The sequence below is a fragment of the Heteronotia binoei genome, chromosome 12 (genome assembly GCF_032191835.1).
Source record: "Heteronotia binoei isolate CCM8104 ecotype False Entrance Well chromosome 12, APGP_CSIRO_Hbin_v1, whole genome shotgun sequence".
Classification (NCBI taxonomy): Eukaryota; Metazoa; Chordata; class Lepidosauria; order Squamata; family Gekkonidae; genus Heteronotia; species Heteronotia binoei.
This window is the reverse complement of record NC_083234.1, coordinates 55,682,647-55,704,716: the sequence shown is the minus strand read 5'-3', so window position 1 is coordinate 55,704,716 and position 22,070 is coordinate 55,682,647. Positions and strand designations below refer to the sequence as shown.

General features: G+C 46.6%; 1 protein-coding gene across 1 annotated transcript in view; it reads left to right on the top strand.

Moving 5' to 3' along the window:
- The window catches only part of EXD3 (exonuclease 3'-5' domain containing 3), a 204,344-nt gene extending 182,780 nt beyond the window's left edge, over positions 1-21,564 (top strand). Inside the window, exons 19-20 of the mRNA XM_060251499.1 lie at positions 10,370-10,466; positions 21,227-21,564. Coding sequence (XP_060107482.1) covers positions 10,370-10,466; positions 21,227-21,552 — 423 coding nt within the window. The 3' untranslated portion in view covers positions 21,553-21,564. The remainder of the gene's footprint in view (positions 1-10,369; positions 10,467-21,226) is intronic.
- The last annotated feature ends 506 nt before the right edge of the window (positions 21,565-22,070 follow it).

Genomic DNA, 22,070 nt, shown 5'->3' with positions numbered 1-22,070 from the left:
TTCCCAGGCTAACCCAGATTTGGCATCCAAGAAAGTTGAATTACTTGTTCTGTAAAAACAATATAGCATTATTTAAATATAGCCCCCCTCCCAAAAAAAAACTAGCTTCAGGTCACCTTTTCAATCAGACTAGCCTACATAATGCTGGCGAAGACAGCCCAGCCCCATATCCCACCATCACTGCCACCCAGTGTTACTGCCTGATCTGGGAAGGATTTGTCCCTGATCCCATACAGTAGGATCAGTCCACCCCAAGCAAAATTCTTCTTTCAAACAAAGTGTGGTGTAGTGGCTAAGAATGGTAGACTTTAATCTGGAGAACCAGGTTTGATTCTCTCCCCCCCACTCCACGTGAAGCCTGCCGGGTGATCTTGGGCCAGTCAGTTTTCTCAGAACTCTCTCAGCCCCACCTACTTCACAGGAGAGAGGAAGGGAAGACTATTGTAAGTGACTCCTTATGGTAGAGAATGAGTTATAAAAAAACTTCTTCACAGTAAAAAGAGTACTAGACAGGTACATGGAGGAAGTATCTATCAGTAGCCCTGAGAGCACTGTGGAACCTTGATGGACAGGAGCAGTGGGGTGTAGCAAACCATCTTCATGGGAATGGGACTTTCCCACTTCCTTCTCTCACTGAAATCCAGCAAGCTCCCCATTCATTCCTGGGGGTCCATTATACCCTCAGAATCACCATTGGGGGTCTGTAGTTAGAGGGGGTAATCAGGGGATATTACTGCCCCCTTTGGAACTCTGTGACTGGATACATAATGTCAGTGTATTTCTAATAACAATAGCGGGGGAAGGGGCAACAACAGGTGAGGGCTATGGCCTTCATGCTCTACTTACAGTGACTTTAGAAACTACTGTTGGTAATAGGATACTGGACTTGCTGAACCTTTGGTCTGACAATTTTATGTTTTTATCTATCTAAATTAGACATGATAACTAAATGGATCATCCATATCCAGAAACGATATGCTCTTGAATAGCAGAATGATTGGCCAATGCTGAAAACATGATACTGAATTAGATGGTCCATCATTTCTATTTAACAAAACAGTTCAGACATTACCCAGCATTTCTGTCCAGAGAAAAGGGGAAAGGGAACATGTGGGATTCCAAAACTGAAATAATTAAATGGAAATCATTATTCTGAATATTGGAGACAGGATTCCTGAGCGGGATGGATGGGCAAAGGCAGTAAGCCAGGTTAATAGTAGCTCAGGTAAGCAAAATCCAGAGGAGGAAGGATTTGAGTGCAGTTCCCACGCTGGGGCAAACCTCACCAGCTCACCCTTAGTCATTGCCAAATCGCAGACAGGCTTTGCACTGCCTCCTGAGAAACGGAACTTGGCTGCCACCCTCCTGAAGCAACCTGTGACAGAGCTCAGGAGTCACAGCAGGTGTATGTTCCCACGGCACCCTTTTCTGACACCCTGGAGCAACAAGCAGGATCTGCTTGGGATGCTCCAAAGTTTCACAGCTGAAAATAGGAACATCTATGCAATGCCCCAGTTCTCACACCAAGGATTACTGCCCCCAAGGACCCCTCAACTGCAAATGGCCAAAACCTCTGCTCTGCCCATTGCTTGCTATATTCCTCAACTGTCACTGTGTCATTGCCTGATCTGCACTGTTTTGAATGCCAACAGGTTCTTTGTTCTATAGGCCAAATGCCAGAAAAATGTTACTGTCTTATGATTTCTTATAATCAACAGTTCAAAATGTACCTTGCCAATAAGTAGAAATGGCAGGTTGATCACTGCTTGATGCCTTAATACTCATGCATGAATGTTTTGCATGTTATGTTCGTTAGGAACATAGTCCCTCTCTCTACCCAGAGATGTAACTTCTACAGACCCTGAAGAGTCCTGAGAATGACAATTTCCGCACATTTATGTTGACATAATTGCTAAAAGTGTCCCCAAAAGGAATAGGTTTGGAACGAAATACAGAGTTATTTACCAGAGACAACCGCAGGGATTTCCCCTGGTAAACAGGGATGGATATCTGAGTTGGAACCCAATACCTACCTCCCCTGTGGATCAGAACCAGGGCCCCTTTAGTCAAAGCAGCTGTCTCAAACAGTGTACAGGCAGTTGTTGCGGGGGGAAGGGGGTGGACACACCTCTGAGCATACAATTCTCCTAAGAATGCTTTTGTCAAATAATCAAGTTACTAGCTCTCATGACTGCAAAGGTATGTTGAAAACTGTGTGGGCATGGCTTAGGAAATCTCAGAAGTCTGAGGAGTGGCTTTATAAGATTCTCAGTGGTCAGAAGGCAGGGCTTTAGTATTTCCAGATCTCATAACTCATTCCCATGACAAGCAAAACCAGAATAAATTGTGCAAAACTAAAGTCATTATGCATATGCATACCTTATACAGGACACAATTCAAGTTACACTGTCCATGGCTAAGTTTTATGGAGCAACAATAGTCGTAATCATTTATTGTTCCTCTTTTGTAGTTGTAGTGTATACAGGTACCTCCAGCTTAGATCTTGCAAAACTTCTTTGAGGCAGCAGTAAGGGTTTTCAAAAGCCTTAGTAAGGGTTTTCAAAAGCACTTATTTAATAAAACAAAAAATAATTCTCACAGTCCTGGCAGACAGCAAGGCATCTAAATGGAGATTGAAAGATATTTTTCATAAGTGTATCGTGTATTGTCTAGGGTCAAAAATCTGTCCCAAGCATGTATTATAGCTGTCCTGCTTACAGAAATCATAATACATAGTCGATGAATCCATTTTGCAAAGATTCATGATTCTGTGATTTCTCTCTCTATCTCCAGATCTTTGTGTGTGTTCTATACTTGTTCTAGCTCACATCTACTCCCAGCCCCCCTCCCCCCACTTCTACCCTCTTTCCTCATCTACAAGTTTGAGCAGGTGTCCCTCCGCTGTTGCAGGAAACCCTTGGTCCGCCTGCCTACTTCTCAAAACCTGGATGCTTTTCCCAGCCAAGTTGTTCTGACAGCTCTGATTGACAGGCTGTCCGGAGCCTGTTACAGCCATACCTGACGTACTGCCTTTGAAATTCAGGGCACTCCCCCCTCCCCCCAAATTCCCTGGCCCATTGGCTGCTGCACGGTCACTTGGCAAGGGCTCTAGTGTCTGCCTGCTTTCAGCTGGGCCCAACCCCTTTGAAACATTTTCTCATAGGTACTGCAAGGGCTGTGTCATCCTCATTACATGCACTGCAAAACATTCCCAGGGATTTTGACTCCTGTCAATCCTGCACCACCTCTCCTGGGTGCGGGTTTTCTCCTGTAATCCAAGCATGACGGGTTCACCAAAGAGACAAACCCAGTCTCTTCCCATCAGTCTGATTCTCATGCTTTCCTCTCCCAGGGACCTTTGCTACTACTACTATTATTATTTTAAATACTTCTAAACCGTTAGCAAATTTGCAAAGGGTGCTTCAGGACACGTGGCCTGTGTACACTTTGGCCTGATTCAGCAGAAAATCTAATTGTCAGAAGCAGGACTGAGAATCCTGAGCCTTGGGTGGGTCTGCAGGCTGTTTATAGCATCAGAGGCTATAAGCAAGAGGCATGTTTGGGGCTTCTGTGCCTTTGAAAGCAGTAGCCCATGGCTGTGTTACATGGCTGGTGGTATGATGACTCTTATAGGGTTGCCAGCTTTTAGCTGAGAAATTCCTGGGGATTTGGGGGTGCAGCCTGAGAGGGCAGGGCTTGGCAAGGGTAGGGACCTCAATGGAGTATAATGACACGGAGTCCACCTTCCAAAGTGGCCATTATCTCCAGTCTCCACTTGGAGGTTGGCAACATGGAAGACCCGCCTTCCTCATGTACATCCTCTGTTTAATCATTTGCATGTGCTCCAATGCTTCCTACTTACCAGGCACGACCCCTCTTTTCTAATGGCCCTTATGAATCACTGCCCCTATTTTATCTTTATTTTTGCCTTCTGGGGCTGCCTTCTGAAAGCATTGCTAATGTTATCACTTTCAGGATTTCACTCACATCACAGCTTCTGTATACATTAAATCTCAGAGTTGGAATGTGTGTGGATGCATCTCTGATGCTCATATGTACATGGTAGGGTTGCCACTCTCCAGGCGGTGGCTGGAGATCTCCTGGGATCACAACTTATCTCCAAACAATAGAGATCAGTTCCCTTGGAGAACATGGCTGCTTTGGAAGGTGGACTCTATGGCACTATACCCCATAATACCCCTCCCCAAACCCTGATCTCCTCAAACTCCACCCCCAGAATTTTTATGTGTTGGTAGGCATGGAGGAGAGTTGTATTTTTCTAATGAATCTGAAGCCAAAAGAAGAAAAACTGTTGTGGTTCTTAAAACCACAGATCGAGCTATAGCTGAGGAAAGAAGCACAGTAGGCAGAAGGAAGTCTTCAGCAATGTAATGGTTCTTAGTGTGAGAACAAGGTTCAACAGGCATGCCCATATTTTCATCTGTTAAATGTTGGCATGCATTTGTGTTATAGTGATACTTGGGATGTGCAGGTTTGAATGACAAGTGATGATGTTGGTTTTCACTTAACTTCCTCCAGGAACAGGAAGTTCCTGCTTTGGAGAGTGCTTTCTTTTGTATCACATGCCTGCTGAGCATCCTACTTCCCTAAAACTCACCATCCTCTGGCTGCACCCCCAGATCTCTAAGAATTTCCCAAGGTGGAGCTTACAACTTTGTGAATAAGTATTAGTCTCCCTACCCGGCTCTGGGGCTGCCAATCTGCCTCTTTTGGGCCACTTGGGCTAGGGCTGCTGAGCTCCCAGCGGGAGTGAGGGATCCCCTGCCCTGGAAGGCCCCAACCCACCGGCAAGGAGCAGGCTGCCAGGGGCTCCCCACCCCCAAAGAGCCCCATCGGTGCACACCATTCCCAGCATGATGATGTCACCCAGAAGTTGTTGCACCAGGGACATTGCGCCAAGGACACTCTAGGACTCACGCTGAAAACTCTGGTACCATAGAGTTTTACTGCGAATCCTAGAGTGTTTCTGGTGTGACACTCTAGGTATCATCCAGCCTACGTCCCATCCCGACGGTGGCAAGTAGTAGGGCCAGAGTAAATTACCCGCCTCCGTCACTGGTGTTATGTAATGCCAGGTCCATCAATAATAAGACTGCTACCCTTCGGGAGTTCCTGTCCGAACAGGATATGGACCTGGCATGCGTGACCGAGACGAAGGGGAGACTGTAGCTCTCTCCCAGTTGGTTCCCCCAGGATTCTCAGTCTTTCACCAGTCCCGGACTAGCGGGTGGGGGGGAGGGGTGGCTATACTCATATGAGAGGCTTACTCCTTTCGGGCTCTCCCGCCTCCAGAGATCGGGGGCATTGAATGTGCCGGTTTGGCGTGGGACGTTGGGGAGGGGTTGGCGGTTTGACTGGTGTACCGACCGCCTAACGCACCAGCTGACGCCTTACCATCCCTGATGGAGGCCGTAGCAGGCTGGGCATTGGAGTACCCAAGGCTCTTGATCCTGGGTGACTTCAATGTCCATGCCGATGACATGTCCTCTAGTCAGGCGATGGACCTAGCGTCATCCATGGCGACGCTAGGACTCTCCCAGTTTGTCACAACGCCTACTCACCAGGCGGGGCACATGTTAGACCTGATCTTCGCGGCGGGAATTTTAGTGGACGATATTACTGCTCAGACAGTGCCATGGTCGGACCACTATGCCCTTAAGGCTCGTACAGATATCCCACCCCAAGCCCGTTTAGGCGGCGAGCCTATTTTAGCTTGCCCGCGGAGCCAGATGGACCCCGAACGGTTCCAGATGGCGCTACGGGATCCCTGGCCCTCTGGCAATTCCCTCGATGACCTGGTGGAGTCCTGGAACGATGGGCTCTCCAGGGCCATCGATGAGATTGCACCTAGACGTCCTCTGCGCCCTCGCCTAAAGCTAGCACCCTGGTATAACCAGGAGTTGCGGCAATTAAAGCGAGGACTCAGACGACTAGAGAGGCAATGGTGGTGTACTCGAGACGAAGCGACTAGAACATCTTATAGAGAGTGTATGAAGTCCTATGAGATGGCAGTCAAAGCCACAAAGAAAACATACTTTGCGGCTAAGATTGCATCTGCAACTTCGCGCCCGGCACAATTGTTTAACACAATTCGGACTCTTATAACGCTGCCACAGGGCAGCCCAAACGCTAGTCAATTGGAAATAGGCTGTGAGGCTTTTGCGAATTTTTTTGCAAATAAAGTCGCGTCGCTCCGCCGCGACACCCCCGCCATATTGGAGACAGTATCCGAACCCGAGGCTCCTTGCCTGTCTTCAGATTGTATTCTGGATGGTTTCGGCGCTCTCAGCCTGGAGGAAGTTGACAGGATCCTCTTGTCTGCACGCCCTACAACTTGCAATTCGGACCCTTGCCCCTCCTGGCTTATTAAATCTTGCCAGAGGGAGCTTAGGTATCCTATACAGGATATCATAAATAGATCCCTGATGGAAGGGCAATTTCTAACACCTCTTAAGGAGGCAGTGGTCCGCCCCCTCTTAAAAAAAACAACACTGGATCTGGCCGAATTGGTACACTATCGGCCTTTCTCGAATTTACCCTTTTTGGGTAAACTCATTGAGAGGGCAGTGGCGCTGCAATTACAGAGTTTCCTGGAGGATGCTTCTGTCCTTGACTCCCATCAGTCGGGCTTCCGCCTGGGTCATGGGACGGAGACAGTGCTGGTCGCCCTGGTGGATGATCTCCAGCGGCATCTGGATCGAGGCGGCTCGGCGGTACTGATGTTGTTAGACCTGTCGGCAGCGTTCGATACGGTCGACCATCGGTTGCTGACTTGCCGTCTCGCCGATGTGGGGATTCAGGGGTTGGCTCTACAATGGCTTACCTCTTTCCTCAAAGGTCGGGGACAAAGAGTGGTGATTGGGGGTGAATTGTCCCAGAGGTACCCGTTGGATTGCGGGGTTCCTCAGGGAGCAGTTCTATCCCCGATGTTGTTTAACATCTATATGCGCCCTCTTACCCAGATTGCCCGGAGATATGGGCTGGGCTGCCACCAGTACACTGATGACACCCAGCTCTATCTACATATGGACGGCCGGCCTGCCTGTGTCCCAGAAAACCTGGACCTGGCATTGCAGGCCGTGTCTAGATGGCTCAGGCTGAGTGGGCTGAAGCTAAATCCGACGAAGACAGAGGTCCTTTGCCTGGGTCGCCGTGGTCCGGGGAGGGAGATTCCCTTACCGGCCCTCGACGGTGTGCCTCTGTCAGCGGCGCACAGGGTTAGGAGCCTGGGGGTGCTACTGGAGCCTACCCTAACTATGGAGGCCCAGATAGCAGCCACTGCCAAGTCCGCATTCTTTCATCTTAGGCGGGCAAGGCAGCTGGCCCCTTTCCTGGAGGACGGCGACCTGGCAACAGTGATCCATGCAACAGTCACCTCGAGGCTGGACTACTGCAATGCCCTCTACATGGGGCTGCCCCTGTGCCGAACCTGGAAGTTGCAGCTAGTGCAGAATGCCGCTGCCCGGCTGTTGTTAGGGCTCCCTAGACGGGAGCACATTCAGCCGGGGCTTCGGGGACTGCACTGGCTGCCGATAACATACCGAGTTCGGTACAAGGTGCTGGTTATGACCTTTAAAGCCCTTTATGGTCTGGGACCTGCCTACCTTAGGGACCGTCTCTCCCCACATGTTCCCCAGAGAGTGCTGAGGTCGGGGTCTCAGAACCTCCTTGTAATCCCTGGGCCAAAGGAGGCCCGTCTGAAAGCGACCAGGGACAGGGCCTTCTCGATTGCAGCTCCCTGTTGGTGGAATCAGCTCCCGGAGGAGGTGAGGGCCCTGCGGAACCTGGAACAGTTCCGCAGGGCCTGTAAAACAACCCTCTTCCGGTTGGCATATAATTAATTGTGATCAGAATGCCGAATATTAAATTTCAAACATCAGATTACTGAATATTGGAAATTGAAGGACTGATTTAAGGAAAATGTAGCATAGTGTATATCGATGTGAGTTTTATGTATTTTTAGGTTTTTATGTATTTTATTGTATAATTTTAATCATATTTAAACCGATCTCTGTTAGCTTTTACTGTTGTAAGCCGCCCTGAGCCCGCCTCGGTGGGTTGGGCGGGATATAAATCGAATAAAATAAATAAATAAATAAATAATGGTAAAATTCTATGGTACCATAGAGTTTTTAGTGTGAGTCCTAGAGCGTTCCTGGCACGATGTCCTTGGTGCAGTGACATCACTTCCGGGTCTTATCAGGCCCTTCCAGGTCCTGCTGGTGTTCCTCAACCAGTGACCTTGGTTGCTCAGGCTGTCCCCATAGAACTCTGAATTGCTGAGGTGGTTGGAGGGGGACATGACAGAGGTCTTCATCTACCTTCTAATTAATTGTATGCTAGGAGCTTACTGGATCTGAACTGCCAGATCTAGAAGTCTTGCAGAACCCTAATTTATTAGTTAATCCAGAGATGCCCAGATTTGGATTTGCAAGCAAAACAGCATATGTGGCTAAAGTGAACAAGCTTTTGGTATGCTTCCTGTCTGGGGCATTCTACCTGTGACCTAATCCCCAGTAAATTGTAGCCCCACCTGATTTGCAAGCCATGTGCAAGCAGCAGCAGTCCCCTTTTGAAGCCCTACACGTGAAGCCATTAACAATAAAAAGTGCCTTGCTATGGGAAAGAGATCCTCATCCTTGTTTACTCAAGTCAGCTAAAGCCTTGAGAAGATTGCATTCTATAACCTTCTTGAGTTATAATTTAACTCAGCCTTCCTTCTTTATCCCTTGGGAAATCTGAAGTTTTTGATGGCATTCCTCATAATAATTCATAGTACAGCAGAGATCTGTGGAATATGCAAGGTTCTTTTGGCTGGGTAGCCTAGCTTCCATTCCGATATGGGTTGGGAGGGGAGGGAACATGCTGATGAAGCTTTTTAGTTTGCTGTAATTCATACTACAAAAGTATCTTGTGTTACAGAAATTAAAAGGCTGAAATGTGAAAGGAGCTGTATCAGAGTTTCATCAAGGCAGCAGCTTACCAGCTAGCCTTCCCCGACTCTTGTAGTTAAGCTTTTAATACCTTGAATTCCTTCACCTTTCTCCTGATCAAAGTTTGAGTCCAGTGGTACCTTTAAGACCAACAAAACTTTATTCAAGGTATAAGCTTTTGTGTGCAAGCACACTATGCTTGCACAAAAAAGCTTATACCTTGAATAAAATGTTGTTGGTCTTAAAGATACCACTGGACTCAAATCTTGTTCTGCCGCTTCAGACCAACACAACTGCCCACCTAAATCTTTCTGTTCTTCAGTGGGAGAGTGTGTTTGAGTGGATGGAGGTGATGGGCCTTGGGATTAAGGCATGTGCTATGTGTGCAATCACATTGGTAAGGTTGCATGTATGTTGTGGTTCCATGCCAGTTCAGAAGGAAACTAGGACTGGCCAGATATCTCAGTGCTAAAATTCAGGAGAGATTTTATTTCCCAGTTACGAGCAGCTGCCAGACATACCATTTCCTCTTGCTGTAAAGATTCAGCTAAACTTACACTTGAAACAGGGTATGATAGAATTTGGGAAATGTATTCTTTTTAGGAGACTCTTTACCATCGAAAACTAACTATATGCAATACTATTGGGATCCAGTTATTGGTTTTCTTAAATCCAACAATGTTCTACCAAATCAATCAGATTATAATATATGGTTGTTTACATAAATGAGTTTATTCTATTCCTTAGCATTATTATATAAATGTGTTGATTCCATCTCTTATCTGCAGTTTAAATACTGACTAAGGATCATTAGCTTTTTATTAATTATTCAGGAAACCTAAAATGTAAATTTGATAAAGATGGAGTCATCAATATATTAATATGTAACTTCCCTTGTAACTTTGAATGTTGGCTTATGGATGCATATGTTGATCTCTCACACTAATTGTTTGTAATGCTTGGAATGAAACCCCTTATGTTTGTTATGTCAGTTAAGTTTAAAAAATTCAGTAAAATTTAAATTGGAAAAAGAAGGAAACTAGGACATGGTATTTAATATAGCTTCCTAACACCCCAGCTTTCTTCTAAAAGAAAAAAATCCCCACAAATTTGTATGCCTTGTGCTTGAAAGATACAGAGTTCCTAGGGAGCCATTAAACCTTCCACTTTTGAAGAGTAGTTCCAATAAAATCAAAAATCAAATAAATAAATAAATATAAGGCAAAAGCCAAAGTTGGCACAAAGAGAACAAATGAAGTATCTATAGAGTCTGCACAGGATTGAACCTTCTAAGAATGTAAAGCCCTTTTTGTCCCATGGGGAATCTCAAATCTGAAGCTGGGAAAGGAGTGGGGGTGGGGCAGGCATTGCACCCAAGACCATCTTTGTAAATTGGCTGTCTTTTCTCTGGACAGGCTTGCAACTGCAATCAGTACCTGAAGATCTCCAAAGAGAAAATGATGCAGCTGATGAAGCAGAAGGGCTTTTTGACAAATGCAGAAGAAGCTACAGGTAATCTGAGATTTCAGGCAAAGACCTTGGGGGTTGTGCTGAAGTGCAGGTCACAATATTTAACTGTGAATTTTAAGCCTTTTTTAAAAAAGGGCAAGCTTATAGTCCTCATGGTGCAAAAAAGGGTTTGAAAGTACATAAGCTATTCCTGATGAGGTTTAGGGGACTAAGCATTCAAAGCAGTTTTTCAGTAATAATAATGGTGATGATACAGATTTGCACAGTACTTTCAGTGTTCAAAACATTTCACATACATTTCATTGCAGTCCTTAAAATAGCTATATAAGGTAGACAAGTATTATTACTGTGGTAAGGGAATAAAGCTTTAGTTGTTTTTTCTGCCTTCCTGAGAATAGCAGCAGCAAATGGTGATGCAGGGGCTTGTCCCTGTCCATTTGCCTAGTGACTTCTGGCAAATAAGGATCTCCTCTGGTTTATCAGGCAGGGGAAAAAGTTAACCCCTGTTTGTGTTTGGGCACCACGAAGTGTGATGGAATTCTGTATTCTTCCCACAAAATTGAATCAGTGAAACTGTGGGTGCCCTTGTGGGAACATTGCGGATTCTAGAGTACATTCAGTTAAGCAAGTGCCAGGGAGTAACTTTGGATTCATTTATCTGAAATATGTCTAATTTCATGGAAGCTGTGCAATTTATTTTGAATCTGGAATATTTTTTGAAGACCATGAATCCTCACATGTGTGGGTGTGTTGGGAGGGGGTGTCTCCATGGCAAATTTAATGCCAGAGCCATGGGTTTGGAAAAAGAGGCTTTGGGGGAATTAGTCCTCCTCAGGAGTTCACTAGGCTTCTTCCTAAAAAGAAAACCTTAAAAAACCTAAACATGTTAACTATCCTTAATAAATTTGACTTTTTTATAAAAAAAAATAAAATAAAAACTTTTGAGGATGTGGAGTCTTGTCCCGCCTCTTAAATTTTAAAAAGTAAAAATTTCTAGCCTTTTTACAAGGCATGCAGGCAGGTACTACCTAGTTACACTAAGGCCAACCTTCTCCTTTCTTCCAGTGCTCTGCCCAGTCCATGAAAAGGCACCAAGATAATTGATGAGCTCAAAGCCTTTATACCATTAAATGATTGTCAGTGTGTGTGGCTAGTTTCTGTCTAGTTCCGCATTAATTCTGGCTCCCTCTCCACAATGAATTCATTTGTGGCTTTATTTCAAACTATGGGTTTTAACAGACTGACCACTGTGTGGGGAGTTTTTTCCATGCTTTTTCCAAATCGGTGAATCAGTGGCAGGTAGCGTGATGGAAGCTCTGGGTATCTTCTCCTTCAACTTTTCCCCCTGAAAACTGTTTTTCCTCAGCATGTCACCATGACCAACTAAGTCAGTTCGACAGGTTTCTCATAGAAAGGGATTGGGGAACAGAGAAGCTTTGCTTTCTATGTTTCTTATGTCCCCCCCCCCAACCCCCCCCCCCCCCCCCCGCATTCATTCTCTTTTGTCTGTTTCCCCTTGGATCCACAGGAAAAGCAAAGAAACTGGGTGGGGGGGCAGAGGGAATAAAGCAAACACTAACAACCATTTGCCAAATGGTAATGAGCACAATATGTTGGCATCCAGTTTATACACATGACACTGTGGATGCATAATCAACACATGTATAGCGGTGTTGGGCTCAGGTATGCTTGTCCTGTCCCCTACCTATAGCTGAGCATTCTGGGCACACTTCACTCTATATGCACTCACCCCTGAATGAGCATAACCAGCTGCTCATATATAAGTTGTACAAGTATGGGCTCTGCTTCCATGATCAGAAATATTCAAAAAGTTGCCTTCTTGATCCTGAGAGCAGAGCCTACACACATTGGGTCCTGCACCCATACGAGGTGAACACACATAGGTGGGGTACATGGGCTGATATGCCTGGTCTCATTCCCCATTTATGCATGTTAATCCTGTACTCATGTGCACAGGATTGTATCATCCTGTGAAACTAAGGGGAATGTTTACCACTCAAGAGATGCAGATTTATGGTAAAGCAGTTACCTATCTACTTCATTGCCTTCATTGTCTCCTATTCATCATGAGGAGAAACTGACCCACTGCTCTGTTGGGTTTCTAGAGCCTATATAAAAACTATTTTACAACACATTTGGCAATGGATGTGTTTGTGTGGGATTTTTCTTTGCCACTTAATACAATGATAAAGATAACTGAGGTGACCCAGCTTGTAATTACCTTGGGGTGATTTTGTAATCTGAATGGTCTGCTGATCAAGTGTGGATGTGTGTGAAGATCTTCACTGGGACAGGGTGACTCAGGTGCAACTTTTCCATGGAAGTGACCATTTGGAGAGGGCCAGTTACACAGAACTGTACTGCCAATCATTGTCCCTGTTCCTACCTGGGCAGCAAAAATTGCATCATAAGATCTACCTGATGCCCCAACCCTCATGGTGAAGGGCATTTGAACATTACAGCAGCACTGTGGAATAATCCAATGGAAAAAAACAATCTCATACCACATCCAGACATCTAAAAGACTGCCAACTCATCCTACCCAGGTGGTGAGTATACTCTCACCATGTGTCTGTACCCGATCTGCCCATTCAGAAGCCCAGATATCCTCAACCAGCTGAGGTCCTTCTCTCAGCCTGAGGTAGCTTAATCACCTTTTCCCATCCTATCAAATAGCAAAGACAAAATAGTCACAAATCAAACATCTGGTAATACCGGGAAGGAGTGGAATGAAAGGACCAGTGCAATAATAAAAGCAGCTGCCTTACTGAAGGGTTACATGGTGTTCCCTGATCGGCTAACACTTTCTCAGTGGCTGCCTGGGAACCGCCACTGATAACCAGACTACCCTGAGGTGAGCTCTTGTGCCTTTTTTACTGCACCTCTGTGGAACAGGATGTGTGATAAAGTGCTCAATTTATAGCCACTCAATGTAAATCCTTGACTGTACCCCCCAAAGCAAATGGTTAATGAAGGTTACGTATTCATTGTTATCACATGTTTCTTCCAGTTTTGATCCTCACAGCAACCTTGTAAACTAAGCTAAGAAAGAGTCGCTGGCCTAGGGCCACCCAGTGAGGTTTACTGCTATGTCAGGATTTGAATCCAAATCCAGAATAATCCATTCTGCCACACTGGCTCAGGAAAAGCAATTGCTCTTGCTGGAATCCATCCCGATCCTGTATTTTCCCACGCCTGTTCTTTCCCTCACTTTTTTTTTTTTAACAACTCAGCTTGCATGTTACTAAAGGACAATTAATCGTCATTTAATTACTCATTTGAATTTTTTACCTAAGGCTTTCTGCAGGGTTCCCAGGGTTTGGGAACTCTTCCTGCCCCTTCTTTTCTTTTTGGGACCCAATGTGTTGTCTGGTGTTTTGGCCAGAAATCACTGACAAGCCTCAATGCATCTACCTGTGGCTGGAATTCCCACCATGTTGGTCCTGAGGCTATGGAGGAAGAGGAAGAGAAAACCAGACTTGAAAATGGCAGAGGGGACTGTTGAATCGTTCTTCAATCTCCAACCTCATCCCCAGTTCAGACCCCTTTTCTGGGTTTAACCACAGAGTTAACTCAGCTTTGCCAGCATGTCCAAGGGCATGAATTCTCCACATATGCATATAGTAGTTGTTTGTGACCCTTTGATGCTTGAAGTTAGGATGCTATTTAAGGAGAGAGCCTCTGTGCCCAGTTTATTGGTCCCCCCAGGGCCCATGGTTGAATACTGGGTGAAACAGGGTGCTGATCAAGATGGATGCTGGTGTGATTCAGCACAGCTCTTCTCATTTTTTCAAGTGTAGTGGCTAATAGAGCTACAATCAAAGTAGACAAAATAGCAGAAGGCTTCTTTTAAAAAGCCATGAGAGGCAGGGTGGGATTAATCCTTTTATCTCTACCATTTTTCTGACCTCTGTGCCTCCCTCTCAAAAAGTTGCTATTTGCACCACAGAGGAAAAACAGATCAGTAGCTGCATGGTGCCTGTATCTTTCCCCTAGAGGCAAATAGCAGCTTCAGAGAGACCAGCTAAGGTCAGGAAAATAGCAGAGGAGGTTAGCCCCCCTCACTCTGCTGCTCCAGTTCAAATCAGGAAGTCCCCACCATCGTAGAAGCAACTTGCTTCTATGCAGGCCTCAGATTCAGCAGTAGCTCACAGGAGCACAGTTCCTGAACCTTTCTGAGAGTTCCACCTCCTCCTCCCCACCTTGCCCATTGAATAGTAGGTGCAGCTGTATAACAATCCCTGGATGAGCACCCCCACCTATTTTTCTACAAAATGACCCCTGCTTCTACGATCCATTCACATAACCCAGTTCAAACCTTGCCTATGTTGTAAACACCTCAGGTGACCTCAGAGAAGCCATTGTGATAGAACCTGAGCCCTTGTATGCACAGATGGGCACAAACCAGAAGAATGTGGTTTGGTCCGTAGCTCATGGTGTGCCCAGTTCACAAACCATGAATTGTCACTAACTTTTAGACACTAAGTCACACTACCCCCTCCAGCATGCTAGAGACACCAAACTCACAGGGGATCTTCAGCTGACTCTTCTCTACCTGCCTTCCAAGTTTGGTGAGGATTGAATTTATGAAGTCAGAGTTACAGCCCCCCCAAAGAAGGTGGCCCCATCCTCCATAGTTTCCAATGGAGGAAAGAAAACAAAAAAGTAAGGGCAATAGAAGCCCCACAGGCAGTGGTCATTTTGTAGAAAAATAGGTGGTGGAGCTCATCCAGGGATTGTTATGCAGGTGCAATACTATTCAATGGACAAGGAGGTGGAACTCTCAGAAAGGTTCAGGAGCTGCGCTCCTGTGAGCTCACACTGAATCTGAGGCCTGCCCACAGAACAGAATATTAAGTCCCAGAGAATCTTTGTAGTAGAAACTGAAGGTGGGGGGCATTTTTGAAATCCCAGCAGAACCAGTGTCACTGTGGCACTGCAAACCAAACAGGACTGAGGTCAAACCAGGAAGTGCTTTTTGGAGAAAATGTCAGGCACAGGTTCAAAAGTGTATAGAATGGACCCCCTGCACACACCAAATGCACAGGGAATCTCGTCTTGCCACCTGCTCTTCTACAATCTCTCCAAGTTTGGGGCAGATTACATGTCTAGGGTCCCAGTTACTGATACCCTCCCACCCCTCCTGAGTGTGAACACCTCTGTGTACCACGAGGGTGAAAGTGGGTGCAAAGGGTGTTTGTTGAGGATGGAAGAAGTCTTCCACCCCCTGCATACCACAGGCCCACATCCTGCCAGCCTACTGGAGCCTGGCCCTAGCAGGGCATCATCAGGGGTCTTGGTGCCTCCATCCTGATCTGGGGTCTCCTTCCTGGGGCTCTCCAATGAGACAAAAGAGTTGTTGGGACTGCCCAGAGACATCAGCAGTTGCTAACACTCTTGGAAGAGGAGGACCAGTCACCAGCAGTGATTTAGAGGATGGGGGGAGCCCACAGTTTAGAAACACTTCTGCACCTCCCCAGTGATCCCTGTGCGGCAGAGTGCCAGCCATACCCATGTCCAGAGAGGTGCAAACTCCCAACACTTTGTCCTTCTCCATCCTCTGCAGACACCTGCAAGGGGTGCACCCAACTATCTTACTGCTGGAGGAAAGAGTGGTGGCCAGTGGGAGGAAGAAGAGGCCCACTCCTCTTAGTAGGGAGAAGTGGAAGCGGAGCAGGAGGATTCCAAGAAAAGCTTCCCACATTTGGGTGGGACATCAAGGTGGGCCACCCTCCAAGAGGTCAAGAGGGCTATGTGGAGGGCCCAGGAAACAGTCATTTGCCTCAGGGGTGATATGGATTGCTGTGGATGGCCAGCCCTTCTCCCTCGTGGAGGACATAGCCTTTTGCCAGTTGCAGTGGCAGTGGTCAAGGCTCAACTCTCCAGAGCGCAAAACTTCATGGCAGACCTTTGGAGCAGCCAGCATCTGTCACGGCCCAGGCCAGGCCCCAGGAGGGAATAGTCTTACCACTGGGCTACCAAGTAGTTCTGCTCCATGTGCAGCACATCACTGCTGTGTGAGACAGAGTAGCCTGAGGGAGTGGGCGGGTGACAGCAACATCATTCCTGGCTACATGGTCGAGGATGCTGGCAGGCAGTGTGCGCCTCAAGGGCATCATCTGCCTGGCCCACACACTTCAGCTGATGAAAAATGCTGAGTTGGGGAGCACTGTCAAAACCACCTGGGATGCTGCCCCCCTCAAGAAGTGGTCCTTGCTCAAGAGCTGCCAGTGCCTGGCTGCCCACTTCTTGCATAGCATCAAGTCTACCCATCTACTGCATGAGAGGCAGGGGGAGGGGGATGAGGAACTCTACCTACACTAGGATTGCACATTTGGCAGAGCAGAAGAGCATGATTCAGGATGTCGTCTCTTCCATGACCATAGTGCATGAGTAAGAGGAGGTCATGTCCTCAAGCCCTTCCAGGAGACCACCAACATGCTGCTCTACATCCATGCAGCCAGCCTGGGGCAAGTCATCCCCCTGATTTGAGGACTGGACCAGAGATTGGCTTCCACACTAGAGCAGGGCCCCAAGGGGACAGCTATTCTCTCACAGGTCATGGCTTTGGCAGAGAGGTTGCAGGTGGCCATCAACACCAGGTTGCATCCTCTCTGCAAGACACGGAGTGTACAAGCTGGCCTGTATCTGTGACCCCTGGATAAAAGGAAGCATTGCTGTCCTGAGCTCTTGCAGTGGAAGTGCAAAGAAGTTTGGAGGCTACCGGCCAACAGATGTGGCCATAGGGAAGAACAGGTGGAAAAGGTTGGGGGAGGTGGAGGAGCCACAGCCCAGCGGCTCTGCTTCAAAGAGCCCAACTAGGGAGAAGCCCCACTGCTGGCTGTCAGTTACAGGCATGCCAGGCAGGCAGTGATCTTCTGATTGTGAACTCCTCTCCCCTGCTGAGGTTTGGATGTTAGGTGGACTCAGGGCTCATGGCCATGTCAGAGAAGTCAGGCCAGATGACAGCCTTGTGTGAGGAGTGCTCCAGGGAATCTCCTCTGCCAAACTGTCCACCACTGCATGCCTGGCATGCATGCATCTTTGTAGGGACAACAATACCACCTTACTTCACAGGGTTGCTATAATGAAATCAATAAGTTGTAGGGTCAATACCTGGAACATTCCAAAGTGCTATATAAATGATAAGTTATCCTTATTATTGTAATAAGCAGACAAAATGCCCATCACTAAGATGAGCAGTGTGTGGGAGAGGAGATTGTGTATTGGAAGGACTTCCAAGGGGCGGAGAGGCTTGCTCTGAGTACAACTACAGGGTAATCCCCAGGCCATTCAGTAATGTTGCCAAAGGTTTCTTAAGCATAACTCTCGCTTTTCCCCTATCAGCATGAAAGGGGTGGTGTGCAAGAACACCACTGGCTTGATGCTGGGCTTCTGGGTGTCCTGGATTTGTACAGCTAAGCTGCCAGGAGATAATGGATGTTGGCAGGGCTTTTTTGTAGCAGGAACTCCTTTGCATATTCATCTCCACCCCCTGATGTAGCCAATCCTCCAAGAGCTTACAGTAGGCCCTGGAATAAGAGCCCTGTAAACTCTAGGCGGATTGGCTATGTTGGAGGGGGGGGGGTAGCCTAATATGCAAATAAGTTCCTGCTACAAAAAAAGCCCTAGATGTTGGCCTGAACTGGTTCAGGAAATATTAGCCATCATCATGTAGTGTAACTTTCATACAAAGAGGCAGCATATATCTTCTTGGCAGTTGCTGGCAGTGAGCCAGCAGGAGAGAGCTGTTGGGAGTACCATGTGGGCTTCCTGAAACCATCTAGCTGGCCACTGTGGGAAGTAGGTGGCTGAACTTAATGGATCTTCAGCCTGATCCTGCAGGGCTCCTCTTAAGACCTTACATTCAGATGAAATCAAGGGAGTGTCATTGGGTGAGGTGAGGGAGCTGCTTCATTTGCCTAGACAGTATGGAGAGCCAGTATGGTATAGTGGTTAAGTGTGTGGACTCTTATCTGGGAGAACCGGGTTTGATTCCCCACTCCTCCACTTGCACCTGCTGGAATGGCCTTGGGTCAGCCATAGCTCTGGCAGAGGTTGTCCTTGAAAGGGCAGCTGCTGTGAGAGCCCTCTCCAACCCCACCCACCTCACAGGGTGTCTGTTGTGGGGGAGGAAGGTAGAGGAGATTGTGAGCCGCTCTGAGACTCTTCGGAGTGGAGGGCGGGATATAAATCCAATATCTTCTTCTAGACAGTCCTTGAGTCTGAATTGAAAAGCAGATTTAGCCATTGCTTAGTTGTGCCCCAAAAAGCATGTATTGGTCATGCTAGAGTATGACAGGACATTGGGACTTTCATGCAGGGAAATTATGGGGAGAAGCTGCTGCAATTCATTCCTGTCTGGTTCACATGTGAGAATGGCCTGGATGGATAGTTATTTGTCCTGGCTTTGCATCTTCCAGTTCTGGCAAGTGGGCCTGGGTACAAAATTCTGGTCTGGCCAGTCAGATGTGAGCAGTGGCCACAGCACACAAGTGGATACCAAGACTTAGAATAAAGGGGGCAAAGAGATATCTAGGGTGGAAAACCTTTGTGGCTTGATACTGTAATTATTGCTTTGAGACAGGGGTGACCCACGTCATGCAAAGTCCCTTGTCCTGTGTTGTGTTCACCCTTATCTGCTAGCAAAAGATAACCAGGCATCTTGGGTTGCCTGCAATCCTTGAGCCCAGAACTTTTTCTCAGGCTCGTAACTTCTCTTATCAGGTGTGATCTTTCACCAAGGAAAAGGTTCTCAGGGACCTTTGTACTCCCAAGAATGCTCCCAGGGTGTGTTTTTAAAACTTGAACAAAGATTTTACTACCCACCAGCACTCTCTCCAAGTACAGACACTGATACTGGAACAGGAATTCAGCATCTAGCAGTCCTCTGCTTTCACTGGGGTGGGGGAGAACAAGAAGAAACAACTTCTGATCCCTCGTGGTTGCAAAGGTGGCCTCGAACCTGGTGCTTGAAATTTTGGAAATGGAAGAGGGAGATGAATTTACTGTGGTCAATTAAATGGGTAATTCCAAGGCCAAGCATTACTCATTGGCCCTTCCTAGAAGCTAAGGCTGCCAATATCCAGGTGGGGCCTGGAGGTCTCCCAGAATTAATCTCCAGACTACAGAGATCAGTTCCCCTGAAAAAACTGCTGCTTTGAAGGGTGGACTGTGTAGCATTATACTCTCCTCAAATCCCACCTTCCACATGGTTCACCCCCAGGTCTCCAAAAATTTCCCAACGTGAAGTTGGCAGCCCTATCAGAAGCAGAATAAATTATGGAAGTTAAGCAGATATATGCAAATAGATCTCATTTGGATACTTTGTACAGTTCAGAGAATTCAGTTGTGCTAATAAAAGCCAAATACTCTTGCTGAGATTCTCCCCCGTTTCTCTCCCACTCAATTCATACAGCCAAATAAAATCAACCTGAATATTTATGCCAATGTAAGATAATTTATTCATCATCAGATCCCTATGGGAAAAGGGGGTGCAAGGTACTGTATTTCTTAGCAAACTAATCGCCATGATCACGAGGGTCAGAGCTTTGCATTAGCTGTATTTTTTTAAAGAATGAAAGCTGACATAAGGATGCTAAATTGCGTGCATGATCCTAAATTTCACACCAGAATCATATATGATTTTTGTTTATTGTAAAATGGAATGCACAGATAGAATACTAAAAGCAGGGAATAATTAGTATTTGGGGATGTGTGAAGAAAAAGATTTATAAAAAGGAGAAAGACAAGTCATGATGGCTACAAAGCATGTGGCTTTCTGGACTGTGCCACTTCAAAGAATCAAAAACGCAAATTCACTTCAAAGTAACTGTTTTTCAATGGTGAGCTTGTAAAGCTTTCTCTCAACCCCCCCCCCCCCATTTGGAGGGAATTCTTTTCAAAGGCCTTTCAAAATGCCCGTCTCCCTTCGCCACAGCCCATTTGAAAAGGCCACTGGGGGCCAGTCCACAGAGTGCCAGCAAGGCAAACAATCTTAGCAGGGCAAGGGGGTCTCTGCGAAAAGGTCATCTCCTTGCTGCCTCCTGAGAAACAAAGGGTTTTCTTTAGGAAGGGGCACTGAGTTCGGGAAAGAGGGTGTGGGAGAAGGAACTGCTCTTTAAGGGAGGGGTCACATCTCTCTTAACGTGCAGTAAATTTGGGGAAGAGACAGAAGAGAGTGATTATGCACAGCAAAAAAGTTGGTTCCTAATAGTATGGCATATGTGTTGCTTATTTCAGGCGCTCCAGTGCACTTCATATCTGTTTTCTTGGCCCTCAATAGCCTAGTAATTACCAATTGTTCAAATAAATAATGCCCAGAATAACTATCTTCAGCAGCTGCTTGTTGTGTATGTGCCATGGAAGCTTGATGGCTGACTGTGGGCCAGTCATAATACTCTCAGCCTAACCTACCTCGCAGAGTTGTTGTAGGATAAAATGGAGGAGAGGGAAGTTCTGCAAGCCACTTTGGATCCCTGGTGGAGGGAAAGGCAGGCTATAAATGAAATAAACTAAAATAAATAAAACAATTTCTTTGAACCAATATGCTTGTACTCTCCCCCCTGCATCCTGTCAAGATAACTGGAAGGAGGTTCATGTAGGTGCAGCAAGCAACCGGACCTGAGAACAGAATTCTCAGAACAGGCAGATTAGATTGCAGCACAGCTAGTTATGCAAATCATGCAGAGGTGCAGAGGGCGTCCTCCTTTGTGGGTGTGTGTTGGTGGTGAACAGCAGAGAGCAGCACCTGGCTATCTCTTACTTTCTCTTTTCTGCAGGAGAACTGTCGGAAAAGCCCAATGTTAATGTTGAGGCTGCAAGTCTTGAACTCAGCTCTCAACAGCTTGTTTATAGTCCAAACTGCCAGTGGCTGGAGGAGTCTGGCCTGGACCCCAAGTCAGCACTGCTGCCCAATGGTACGTCCCTGAAGATCGAGGCCATCCCCATCGGAGTGCTATCCAAGGAGGACTTGGCTTACTTCTACTGCTGTGGCCAGTGTGGCAAGGTTTTCTGGGAAGGCTCTCACTTTGGACGCGTGGTCTCCCAGTTCAAAGAAGTGCTGGACCTCTCAAAAGACAGCCAAAGTTTCTATGAGCAGAACTAAACTGGCAATAGACAGAGTGGGATTTTACCATGAAGAGTTATCACAGACTTTTATTTTTGGTCAATGTTAAGGAGTACAAATGTGGGCGGGGGGTGAGGGGAAAGACAGGTTATTGCAGGGTTCACTCTGCTGAGATGTACATGCTGTCAAAAAAAAAAAGGTTTAACAGTGTTTGGCTTTTAAAATGCATTAAATTTGTTACATCTCATTTGTTTCTAATTGTGTCCTGAGACTCTGGGGAAAAGGACCAAGGTAACATTTTACTTCCGAAGGAGACATAAACCATCTGGGAGACCTTCCCACTGTTTCCTGCTAGGTTCAAGTCCAGTAGCATCTTAAGAGAACAACAAGATTTTTGGGATATGAGTTTTTGAGAGTCAAAGCTCATCCCTTGAAAATCTTGTTGGCCTCTCAGGTGCCACTGGACTCAAATCTAGCTGTTCTACTACAGACCAACACCCTCTGAAACTATCCACTGTTCCCTTCTATGCAAAGTATCCCTTCATCTGAGTAATTTT